The 12,223-nt window shown below is 42.0% G+C and overlaps 2 protein-coding genes across 5 annotated transcripts in view; one reads left to right on the plus strand and one right to left on the minus strand.

Moving 5' to 3' along the window:
* acacb (acetyl-CoA carboxylase beta) overlaps positions 1 to 5,233 on the plus strand; it is a 28,193-nt gene extending 22,960 nt beyond the window's left edge. For all 4 annotated transcript variants that reach the window (XM_084945363.1, XM_084945364.1, XM_084945365.1 and 1 more), the window contains 13 exons: positions 268 to 388; positions 470 to 580; positions 708 to 851; positions 958 to 1,078; positions 1,161 to 1,257; positions 1,338 to 1,434; positions 1,540 to 1,675; positions 2,283 to 2,460; positions 2,557 to 2,669; positions 2,765 to 2,919; positions 3,124 to 3,294; positions 3,580 to 3,716; positions 4,204 to 5,233. In XM_084945363.1, the coding sequence (XP_084801489.1) occupies positions 268 to 388; positions 470 to 580; positions 708 to 851; positions 958 to 1,078; positions 1,161 to 1,257; positions 1,338 to 1,434; positions 1,540 to 1,675; positions 2,283 to 2,460; positions 2,557 to 2,669; positions 2,765 to 2,919; positions 3,124 to 3,294; positions 3,580 to 3,716; positions 4,204 to 4,330 (1,708 nt within the window). In that variant the 3' untranslated portion in view covers positions 4,331 to 5,233. The remainder of the gene's footprint in view (positions 1 to 267; positions 389 to 469; positions 581 to 707; positions 852 to 957; positions 1,079 to 1,160; positions 1,258 to 1,337; positions 1,435 to 1,539; positions 1,676 to 2,282; positions 2,461 to 2,556; positions 2,670 to 2,764; positions 2,920 to 3,123; positions 3,295 to 3,579; positions 3,717 to 4,203) is intronic.
* A 28-nt stretch (positions 5,234 to 5,261) lies between these two features.
* Positions 5,262 to 11,822, minus strand: foxn4 (forkhead box N4). Its single transcript, XM_084945367.1, has 10 exons — positions 11,633 to 11,822; positions 10,971 to 11,086; positions 8,717 to 8,883; positions 7,714 to 7,826; positions 7,511 to 7,621; positions 7,289 to 7,416; positions 7,022 to 7,118; positions 6,730 to 6,937; positions 6,217 to 6,609; positions 5,262 to 6,119 (listed from the first exon to the last, which is right to left on the minus strand). Exons 2-10 carry the CDS (start codon positions 11,048 to 11,050, stop codon positions 5,869 to 5,871), a joined length of 1,548 nt encoding a protein of 515 aa, XP_084801493.1. The 5' UTR covers positions 11,051 to 11,086; positions 11,633 to 11,822; the 3' UTR covers positions 5,262 to 5,868.
* Positions 11,823 to 12,223: the final 401 nt, after the last annotated feature.

Raw genomic sequence — 12,223 nt, forward strand, 5'->3', positions numbered from 1 at the left:
CATATTCATTTCTTATGTTGTGGCTCCTTATTTTTTTTCTTGCACCTACATTTTAAGGTAAAGACGTTACAACATTACAGTTTTATTAAAGAAATATTCAACGAGCATAGAGAGACAAACGACAAGCAAGACAAATCACAAACTACAGTTTGTTAATAACAGGCAAGAGTGGGAATAAAAGGCTTGTTCATTGAAATCTAAAATATTTAACTGAAATCTAACTAATCTGAACTGATTTGAATGATAGAGATTTTTCACCTGTTTTAGGTACATCATCACTGACATTATTGGGAAGGACGATGGTCTTGGTGTTGAGAATCTGCGAGGCTCAGGCACCATTGCTGGAGAATCTTCTCGGGCCTATGAAGAGATTGTTACAATCAGTCTGGTGAGAACATGGATCTGATTTTAAGCAGCAGCATGCCAGAGTCCCTGAGATTTTCATGTAAGCCTGTTGGTGCTCTTGCAGGTGACATGTCGTGCTATTGGAATTGGAGCCTATCTGGTCCGTTTGGGGCAGCGAGTGATTCAAGTAGAGAACTCTCACATTATCCTGACGGGGTCAGGTGCTCTAAACAAGGTTAGTAAGTCTAATCAGTTTTTCGCTCATCCAGCTAAAGGACCAATGGGCTCATGCATGGTGTGCTGTCTGTCCATCTGTCCCCAAGAAGAGAAAAAAAAAAGTGTCAGTTCCTGTTTCTCTCCAGGTTTTGGGCAGAGAGGTGTATACTTCCAACAACCAGCTTGGCGGAGTTCAGATCATGTACAATAATGGAGTCACACACACCAGTGTGCCAGATGACTTTGAGGGTGTCTTTACTATCCTGCAGTGGCTCTCTTACATGCCAAAGGTTCTGCTGACTGAGTGAATTTCACACATTTTGTGGTCTAAATATAATCATACAATAACTCAGGCAGTCCTTCAGACCATCTCATATAGTTCTTCTGTCTTCACAGGACAAACACTCACCTGTGCCCATTATAGCAACTACAGATCCAGTGGACAGGGAGATAGAATTTACTCCCACTAAAGCACCGTATGATCCCCGCTGGATGCTAGCTGGCAGACCTCACCCGCGTAAGCTGCAAGATCTACACTCTAAAACTTCTTTATGTCAGTAGTAGATGAAACTATTTCCTTTTTTCATTTGTGTTGTTAGTGGTGAGAGGTGCCTGGCAGAGTGGATTCTTTGACCATGGCTCTTTCATGGAGATCCTGAGTTCTTGGGCTCAAACAGTGGTGGTTGGGAGAGCACGGTAAATCTGCGCACTTGAAACGTACTTTATATGTATGCTAAATTGCAACTAGACCTTAACCACAAATTGAATGAACACAGGTTAGGAGGAATCCCCCTCGGCGTCATCGCTGTTGAAACTCGCACGGTTGAGTTCACTGTGCCAGCAGATCCAGCCAACTTGGATTCAGAATCTAAAGTGAGTGAATGTCTCTTTGCATTTTTGCCGTATAATAAAGACATATAAAGCCATCACTCTTATTTGAAGAGCATTTAAACCCCATAGTCTGTGTGTTCATGTTAGGTCCTGCAGCAGGCGGGCCAGGTGTGGTTTCCAGATTCAGCTTTTAAGACGGCTCAGGCGATTTGTGACTTCAACCGTGAACGTCTGCCTCTCATAGTGTTTGCCAACTGGAGGGGCTTCTCTGGGGGGATGAAGGGTACACCATGAATATGCTAAACTCTGCAAACAGATAGCATGACATTTGCACAGTCTGATATTTTTTATTGTTTAGGCACTTTTAAATTAAAAGTATGGATCTCATAATAAAGTTATATTTACAGCAAAGCTTAACAGTTTAGAGAGAAGTGTGTCATACATGTGGTGCAGGACATATATGAGGACAGTGACACAGTGTTGAGGTGTGCATCTGGAAGGATAGATGGGTTTGGAGATGGTGACATTAACAAAAAGGCAGGAGGCCTAGCTGGAAATATTCAGACTTTCATTGAGAGAGACCAAGATGGTGAAGATTAGAAATGAGAACATTAGAGGGACAGCTCAGGTTGACTGATTTAGAGACACAGTTAGAGAGCAAGGCTGAGATGGTTTGGACATGTGCAGAGGAAGGATAGTGGATATACTGGGCAATATGTTAACTATATTTCATGTCTCATTATGATCTGATAAACCACAGCTGAAGCTCTGCACTTTTAATGCAGTATTCATTATTGCATTTCATTTAAAAAAGAGCCGTGTAACTGCGAAAATATTTGCATTCTGGACTATCAAACGCTGTTGTGTTAATCAAGTCTTCCTTTCTCCAGACATGTATGACCAGATATTAAAGTTTGGGGCCTACATTGTTGATGCTCTGCGTGATTTCCGCCAACCAGTGCTGGTGTACATCCCACCACAGGCTGAACTGAGAGGGGGTTCCTGGGTGGTGATAGACCCTACTATCAACCCACTGTGTATGGAGCTCTATGCTGACAGAGAGAGCAGGTACATGAAGAAAAGTAACGCTTCAAATCTTAGAAATGGATGGATTTTGAGGGTAAGTTTGCCGTTTATGCTTCTGGGTATGCTTTTTCTATTCAGAGGGGGCGTGTTGGAGGCTGAGGGTACAGTGGAGATCAAATACAGAAGGAAAGACCTCCTGAAAACCATGAAAAGGCTGGATTCGGTCTATGCTAGTCTGGCTGAGCAACTCGGTAAAGCCTCTTTCTGTCTCAAGTCTAAATATTTGAACTTTTTTTTTCCATTACAACGTTAAAGAGAGCTGACTCAGAGCTCTTCTGTTTAAAAGCTTCCCCAGACCTGTCTGACAAAGAGTGCAAAGAGTTGGAGGCAAAACTCAAAGCGAGGGAGGAGTTCCTGTTGCCCATCTACCACCAGGTGGCAGTGCAGTTTGTTGATCTCCATGACACCCCAGGCCGGATGCAAGAGAAGGGGGTCATTAATGTGAGTGTGCACTTCAGCACTTCATGAACAATTTGGTATCAGGTGTGTGCGTGCGTGCGTGCCTGTGTGTGTGTGTGTGTGTGTGTGTGTGTGTGTGTGTGTGTGTGTGTGTGTGTGTGTGTGTGTGTGTGAGAGACCAGGAATTACAATGGAATCCAAGCTTTTCAAACTTATGCTACTGCTCCCTTTTGATCCTCTTAACAGGATATTTTGGACTGGAAGAATGCTCGCAGCTTCTTCTACTGGCGCCTACGTCGCCTCCTGTTGGAGCAGGTGGTAAAGAGTGAGATTCTACAAGCCAACAAGGATCTCAGCGACGGGCACATGCAGTCCATGCTGCGTCGCTGGTTTGTTGAAACCGAGGGAACAGTGAAGGTATGTGAGAACAGCAGTTACTGAACAAAATTCAATTTGCTCTGTTCGTTTTTTTTGAAAAATGCAGGTATTAGAGAGTAGGTTACTTTATTTACATTAACATTTTTGAATTGTCAAAGATTTTAAATCATCAAACTGAAATTATGAGACTTATTTACTGCTCATCCGAGTCATGTCTAGTAAAGTTTTTTTTTTTGGCTGTGGATCACAGATCACGAGCAAGTCATTATATATTCCATGCATCACTGTTCATAGGTTTAAAGACATGTTCTCATGCTTTTCCAGGCTTACCTTTGGGATAATAATCAAGCAGTAGTTGAGTGGCTTGAGAGGCATTTGTCCCAAGAGGATGGCATCAGGTCAGCTGTTCGAGAGAACATCAAATACTTGAAAAGAGAAAACACTTTGAAACACATTTGCAGGTATGGAGACACATACAGAACATTAGTTTATTACATCTCAATAAATTCATAAAAGGAGCTGGACTGTGTACATAATTAAGTGTTTTGGTCAGAATGACTTATCACATTTGATCATGTTTGAGTAAAATTACCTGCAGAGTTGCATTATTTTTAAGGGAAACTGAATCAGTTCCCAGTATTTTTCCGGAAACTCTGTGAAAGCCTCTCTTACATTCTGGGTTTGGCAAAGTAATTTAATACCTGTGGAGTGATGGTGGTGATCAAACCGACTTTCTTGATTATAATTGATGCCACTGAAAACAATATTTTCTCCAGCCACATGCAAATATAGTTTAGTACACTACTACATACATACATACTGTATACACTACTATTACACATTAGTATTAGTCACACAGCCTGAACTCTCTTAGACAAGCTTTATTGTCATTTCTTGTAGTCATCAGTGTGAGAACATGTTTAAAAGACAACTTCCCCTTGTGTCTAGTCTGGTCCAGGCCAACCCTGACGTAGCCATGGACTGCATCATCCAAATGAGCCACATCATCACTCCGTCTCAGAGGGCCAAGCTGTCACATCTACTGGTGACTATGGACAGCACCAGCGATAGTTAACCTATGATGCCTTATCGGGATGAACTAAAACAAAACTCAGTGAATCTTGCGTTTAAGATTACAGTTCAGGTATTTTAAAAAAAAAAAAAAAATGCACAAGGAGAGCGTGTCCTAAACTTTTGTTCTACTGAGTGCCTTCCCATTTGAAAATGTTAGTCTTTCACATTGTTCATTTATGCACTCACTCACTCAGTCCAGGAACACAGTTTCCCAGCCCCCAGGCTATCACTGTGATGCACATTTCACTTTGCTGTATTTCTGCACAAGTTTGAGTGTTGAATTTGCCTTACTGGACTATTTCCAGTCTAATGAGCCTGAAGTTATTCAGACTTCATGAAATGGAAGACTTAATATGTCGGTGCTAGTTATCGTTGTTAAAGATATTACACCAGGAATGAGCTTTCACTTTTGAATGTAATCCGTCTAAAAATAAGCTTTAAACTGCCTGTTAGTAATTTGATAATTATTCAAATAAAACCAAAAGAAAACACCGTTAACCGTCAGTTCTGTCTTACTTGTACTTTGAGTCAATAAATAAAAGTTTGACTATTATTGCGATCAAGAATATTAAATATTAAAATAGCTTATTTTATCAAGCAGGTTATGATTTTACTCCTGACGTTTGACTTCAGTCCATCTATTCTGTTTGTGGTATGTTTGGGTGGATTTGCACAGTATTATGAACGATGGTGTGACACTGTGTACTCAGCACCTCATTTGTAAAACTCAGGTTTTGTGAAAAATAGATGGTAATTGCCAAAAAGGTCATAAAAGCCTTACCTGTGATTAAAACACCAGAAACACAAGCCGTGACGTTTCATTTGAATGTATATAAACGATCTTTGCTATGACTTGTATTTTACCAAAGGCTGTACTTTAATAAATATCATCGATGTATTTAAATATGAAGAAGCTTCTTTTATTTACCCATTTGACTTTTATTATGATCAAGTTAGTGAACGTAAGATGTACCAGACCTTCAGAAATGTTAATCCATGTGTAAAATGATAATGTGTGAACAGGAAGTGTTGGAATAAACAGGAAGTGTTGGCAGACCTTCACATTTGGGAATGAAGTCAGAAAGCTTTTCTGTGGTGATAGCAATTTGAAACATTCAAATATATACAGCAAAACATTGATAGAGTCATTACTTTCTCCAGCTGTCTTTTTATAAATATAAATAAAACATCACAGCAAAAATGTCTAGCACAATACAACAGGCAAGAGAAAGGGAGCTACATTTATGGAAAGGCTTTAAAATGCAGTGTGAACAGTAGAAAAACTGGTGTGTACTAACACTCATGTTCTCATACAGGCTTTCAGTCTTTGCTTGGCAAAACCAGATACTTGCAGTCTTGCTTTGTCTTTCTTACAGTCGTCTCTTTTTCACTTCTCAGTGAGTTTTTCTGCGGACTCCAGGTGGTTCTCCAGCTCTGATACTTTCAGTCGGACAGAAGAAACCAACATTTAGGCTTTGATTTCAGGCCTCCTTTAAAAGTATCCAGACAGTGGAATCTGTTAGAAACAGTTTGGCTGGTTCAGAGCAGGGCAATAGGCTTGCTGTTAGATGGTGCTCCCATGTACTGGGAAGACAGGGCCTCTTGGGAAGCGTAGGAGGTGTAGAGCCCCGTCACCTGCACGTCTGACAGCGACAGGTTTGCGCCACTGGAGACGGGAGGGAGATTGGCTGTTCCCAAGTCACAGTCTGATAGTCGGAGAGGCGAGTTACTGAAGGTGCCTAAAGCATCCAGGTTAAAGCTGTCGTCCTTCATTTCTTCCCACAGATTACCTGAGCACATGGATGGAGAGGTTGGTGTAAGCATGTAATGACACCATAGTTATCATGGAAACAAATACCAAGCCTTAATTTTAGAAGAAGTTGTTACCTTGCAGGGCAAAGTCCATGATGCTCGGGTCCAGAGCGTCCACCTCTGTGTGAGCGTCCCCTTGCATGTTGTAGAAATCATCAGGGGGTTTGCTGGGCTGTTGGGTGAGCGGACTGTGGGACAGGTCGGGAACTGTGTGGAGAGGGGGAGTCTGGGCTGGGGCAGGGGACATGGGGGCCAGTCGAGCCTGAGCCTGAAGCTGGGCCTGAAGCTGGTGGTGCTGGTGCATGGGTAAACACGGCAGGGACAGCGTGACTATAGGTTGAGGTTGCATTTGGGCTGGGACTGGCAGTGGGAGGGCATTTGGACAGCTGTTCAGCCGGGTCATGCCTGGCTCTAAAGGCTTTCGTCTGCAGTTCTCTGGGCGATCTGTGATCAGCTTGTCCAGCTCATCTGTAAGGACAAAGACAGGCTGTCAGGTCAAGCAAAAGTGTGGCCTGGTCAGATTTGTGACAGACCTGTTGCCTCATTAACTGTTTGGCCTTTTTACATTTAACAAAATACATTTCTGACCAGGATTAGCCATGCTGCGCCGAATGGCTGGGAGGTCCTTGCGTTTCCACTTCTGCATCTCTTCTTCCATCTTGTCAATTTTGGCGGGGTTCAATGCCCATAAGCAGCCCTTACGGGATGAGCTGCTCGTCTTGTTCTCCACCTTTTCGAAGCATTTGTTTAAGGAGAGGTTGTGTCTGACTGAATTCTTCCATCCATCAGGTGCAGTCTGCAAGCAAAGAGGTAGAGCCGCTTCTTATTTACAGGCAAGTTCTAGTTTTAGCCTTATTTGTTAACATTCAGAGTACTGTACCTTGAAATAAGGGAAGTGTTCCTTCATAAAGCTATAGATCTCACTGACTGGGAGGCTGCCAGTTTTGCTGTTCTTCAGAGCCATGGCAATCAAACAGCTGAGGGAGGGGACAAAAACACATTTCCAAGCGAACTGAGGTAGGAATATGGACACTTGCACACTTTGCAATTCATAAGTCATAAATTTTGTGCCAACAGCTCAAAATGTTTAGTTGATATGAAGTTGGATGTGAATATTTTTATTTTAAGTAAGGTTTTGAGCACTGACCTGTAAGAGTAGATTGGCTTGGGGAAAGACTTCGGCTGCAGCTCCTGTTCTTGTGGAGCCAGGCGAGGTTGTGTGAATAGACTTTGGTTGTTGAATGAGACATTGCTATAGAGTCCACCAGTTGTACACTGAGAGAGAGAGAGAGGTGTGAATACTGAGGACCTGATGACTTATTTTTTTAACCATAAAAACAAGTATTTTCATTAGCTTAACGTATAATACCTGCTGTCCAGTTTGGCTTAAAGAGTACACCTGCTGGGATGTGGGTTGGTAGACTGAGGTAGGGCACTGGTATCCTGGAGAAGGCAGCCCATTCATTGAGAACGGAGACATCTGGGAAATAAACATGGAGACAGGTCATTTTATATTAAAGTAAGCACTGTCTAACATAAAATACACTTTCTTACTGTCCCGTGAAAACTTACATTTCCACTGTGGGTGTTGATGATACTGATTCCCAGAGGGCTGTGCTGCATATTACTCTGGAGGTGGAGCATGGAGCCCTGACTTGTGGTCATAGTCATGTTGTTCATCTGAGCTGTAATGACAAACAGATGTCAGAATTCCCTGTTTTTCATGCAGATGCTGTGCTCATGAATTATTTGGAAGACATTTTCTGTAACCAGTGATGGTAAAATGAAGCTCAGTAGTATTTATACCATACATATGAAGCTCACATATCAAGATAAGTGTTCAGAAGCAAAGCTCTGATTTTTCTTTACACTGACATTATAAAAGGAAGTTGGTGAACCTTTCTCTGGTGGATGTTTTTTTTTTTTAAAAAAAGACCAAAGTTTTACATGAAGACCTCAGGCTACTTTAATCTGGACCCTGGTGTGGAGTTGATTGGATTTTATCCTTATATGGTAGAGAAGGAGGCTGGGCTTACAAGCACTGGGTTCTGTTTGTAGAAGCCAGGCGAGGGGCAGCCAATAAGGAAAAACTGGACTTGATCTCTTGAAGAAGAGATCAAGTCTAAATCAGATATCAGCTGAAATATGAACCATGCAAAACTACTCTAGTCAGTTTCCAGAATATGAGCCTAACAGGGGGCTTTAAAACAGAATTTAGTGCTACATATGTCATTTATAGGCCTTTACAGAAAAAAACAATAACTTTACTTTGACATAGTGGCTGGTCTTGTTTAGTCAACAAGTTTATACAGGGCTGAGGAAAAACTGAGAGTTTAGATCTGATCACCATAGGTATCAAAACATTGTAATCTCTAAGATTAACTATTTCTGTGATTGTAGATTTATAGATGGGCAATCCCCAGTGGCACCAAAGCAACCTTGATCTTTTGAGGGGGTCCTCTATAACTTTTGCAAAGAAAACAACGAACCAGAAGAATCCAGTAGCCCTGATCTATCCAATCAGAGAGTTTTATCAGATTTTGAATGTTGCACTGTCCCCTCCCTGTCACCTTACCTGTCTGTTGCTCCAGCAAGCTGCCCTGGGAGGGCCCATTGCTGTGGCCTCTGCTATCAGCCATCTGCTGCAGCCGGGGCACATCCACAGAGGTGAGCCATGACAGAGACTGCAGGTCCCCAGGGAGGTCCTCCTCCCTCAGTTGGGAGGGGTCCGTGGTCAGAAGCCTTCAGGAGGGGAGGGAAGAGGGGGAGGTTTGCAGGGTTAACACGGCTGTCAGCCCAGACACACACAGACCACAAGTGGAATTTAAATCTAAACACTCGATGCAACATCCTGTCCTTCAGACAAAACCTCTATAATGAGTCTGAATGTGGGGTACACAGCGATGAAAGCTGCTCGGTGAATGCGTATTAACCATTGAGGATTTACCATAAGAAGATTACCTACAAGTGTTATTTAACAGTGACAGTTTTAATCAACAAAGAGGGAGTTAAATACGCTTTTCATCCAGAGCAAATCATCTGTTTACATTGTCGTGGATTTTTTGGTTTTGTTGTTTTACTCGAGTGGCGCAATGATCTTTGTTTCCCTCTCGCCTTTTAATTCTGGATTCTTCTGCTATGCAAATTTAAAAAACAAACAAACAAACAAACAAACAAAAAAATCATTTCATACACATTACTTTTCATCAAAGAACAGTTTTCAGTCAATCATTTAATACATTTAAACTTAGAAACTGGATTAATTCAGGCTTTCTGTTTGCCCAGAGCACTACCAGTATCAATCAACTTTCAGTTATTGTGTCTTTTATTACGGCGAGCCCTGAAGAGAAGGAAAGAAAAGAGAGGAATCCTCTTGAATCCTCTCCAGTCTTCTCTGCACACACACTTACTGTGCAAGGGTTCAGTAATTGGGGTCGCTATGACAACACATGCTATTCAGTTACTTTGTGTGTCTGTGGACAGTGCAGGAACCCCCCCCCCCCCCCCCCCAATCCCTCCATTGACACACACCAAATCTCCTAATAAAAAAAATCAACCCTGTGTCAGGTGACCACGGTCTCGCCTTAGCCATTGGCTGAATCATAAGTAAACAACGCAAGAGATCGTTTCAAACATGGGACAGCAGCACATGTTGCCTGCAACAGTTGGCCTTGTCTATTGAAAAATGATCACCTATTGTGTCCTAAACGACAAATCTGCCCAGTGGCACGTGGCTCCATTGTCTTCTCCAGACCCTTCCTTGATTGTCTCTGTCATTTCTTTTCTTTACCCACCCTTGCATTAATCTGTTGGAATGACAGCCCTCACATAAGAGGGACAAATAGGATGCCATCTGCTTCCCTGTCCCTTTCCAGCCTCTATCCCCACAGCCCCCCAACCCCCTCCATCACCCCCCAGCCCTTATCGGGGAAATCAACGGAGCCTCAGGCCAAAGGGGGGGGGGCTGCAAGTGTAGTTTGAGGTCAGGGTTCTATGTCGGCCATCTGAATGAGTGACATCATTACGGCCAAGAATCAGCAGCGCACGTTGTCAAACACCTTGCATCCACATCCACAAAGGTTGAAGCTAGTTAACCTTTCTTTGTCCCTTTTGTTTGTTTGTTTTGTTGAAGGCTGAAAAACAAATCTTCAAGTACAATTTCAGAAGCAACAAAAGATGCATCAGCAATTTTGTACTGATAAAACAACTACTGATAAAAAACAAAGAATAGATGACACACTTAGGACATTCCCACTTCCCTTCTTTCCTCACTAGTCAAGCATAGAAAATGCTCGCTGATGCAAAACATGTTGAGCTGGTGTTTCCATCTATCATCCATGTCTTTGCAGAAATTCAACATCAACACTGTGCCTCCCCCCTCCTTTCCTTCCTCCCCCATCCCTCCTTTTCTAATTGGGAGCCACTTGTGCACACTGGTGACCCAGAGCGCCCCATCTCCCCCTGAGCTGGCAAACCAAGAGGTTCAGGCTCTCCGTGTGCCGACAGCGGGAGTGTAAACAGAGCTGATGGTTTCTGACAGATCCATTCAGACTGAAAATCATTTATTCTTTGGGATTTTGTCCCTCTCTCCTTCTTCATGCAACCCCCCATGCACAAAAAGAGCTGTCCATCTACCATTAGATTAAACACAGTGGACTACAAAGTTTGCTGCACAACCATTTCAAAATCATAAAGTCAGAAAAATATGGATTTGATCTATTAGGGACTCTCATAGTGTTTTATATAACAAGAAAAAAAATAACACATTATTTAAGGCTAAAATTTTGCAAACTCTTGTTCTAATATGGCTGAAAATGGTTTTGTCCTACCTGTAATCCTGTGGAGACGGATGATGTCCAGCATTCTCAGTTATTCCTGACATCCTGGAAGTTATTCCTCCTTCTATCATTTCCTGGGATATGTAGTATCTCTGCAGTAAAATACGCTAAACAAAAACAGCATGCACTTTAGTTGTGATTTAGTGAATCTTCAAGTGTCAATAAACAAGCTATACAGAAATAACATTTTTAATATAGATAATATTGCTTAAAATACAAGTAAATGAACATGAGCACGTGCAATTGTAGAAAATAGAAAGTTGCTCCATGTTTTGAAGGTTGATTAAAGGTTTGATAAGCAGCTAATATAATAATAAACGAAAGCATAAAATTAGCGTTGGTCACCTGCATGCATCTGAAGCTCAGTTTACTGTTTCTCAGTAATTAGATTACAGAGTCAAAATATGTAGATTAAGTTATTTATATATTTTTTTAATTAAAAGAAAAAGCCCACTGTGCGTTTGTACCGTGTGCTTTACTAAGTACACAGTACAAATGTTAGTTTCAGTCTAGATTTGAGTGGCTAATTATAAATCCAGCTATAGAAATTACAGTTACACGCTAAAAATCGTTTACATGACAGCTGGCTTCACACAACTAACAACCCGACAAAGACTGTGTTGCTGAAAGAGAGAAATCAGGAAAAGAATCACCTGTTTTTGGTTGATACTGAAGAATGTGAGAGCCGCTGCTGAGCCGCTGTACTGTATTGCACTTGATTCTCTAAAAACCGTTTTTAAATTTCCCTCTCTGGAGCTGTCCAGCGCTCTGACATGCGCAGTGGAGACCTCAGCGGCGCTCCCACTGGTGCAGGGGGCAGGATCCCATGAGTTTGACAGCTGTTGTTAATGCAGTGTCTCTCGTAAACCCTTGTAACATTCACACTTCCAACAGCAAGTGCTTAAGTAGCAACGTGGAGAGTTTATTTTCTGTTTCTGTGGATTTTGTGCGCTCGTGGTGCGCTCCTTAATACATCCGGTAGTCAAACACACGTTTGTTGCGTCAAAAGTCAGGCCATACTCAATCCATACACCGCAGTCTTCTCATTGAATGATTATTGAACAGACGAGCCCCTGTGCACTTTTTTGTCCAGGGGTACACAGGTGCGCTAAGAGCGTCTCAGTAAAACAAAACACACAAGTTCAGGCCTGAAACCTGTTCAGTTAGTGTTTAAAAGTATTTTTGATTCCAGCTGAGCAAAATAAAACCAACTGAAAACAAAAAAATAAAAAAAATAAAAATGA

This window comes from Perissodus microlepis, chromosome 12 (assembly GCF_051167445.1).
Source record: "Perissodus microlepis isolate ML-2025 ecotype Zambia chromosome 12, ASM5116744v1, whole genome shotgun sequence".
Taxonomy (NCBI): domain Eukaryota; kingdom Metazoa; phylum Chordata; class Actinopteri; order Cichliformes; family Cichlidae; genus Perissodus; species Perissodus microlepis.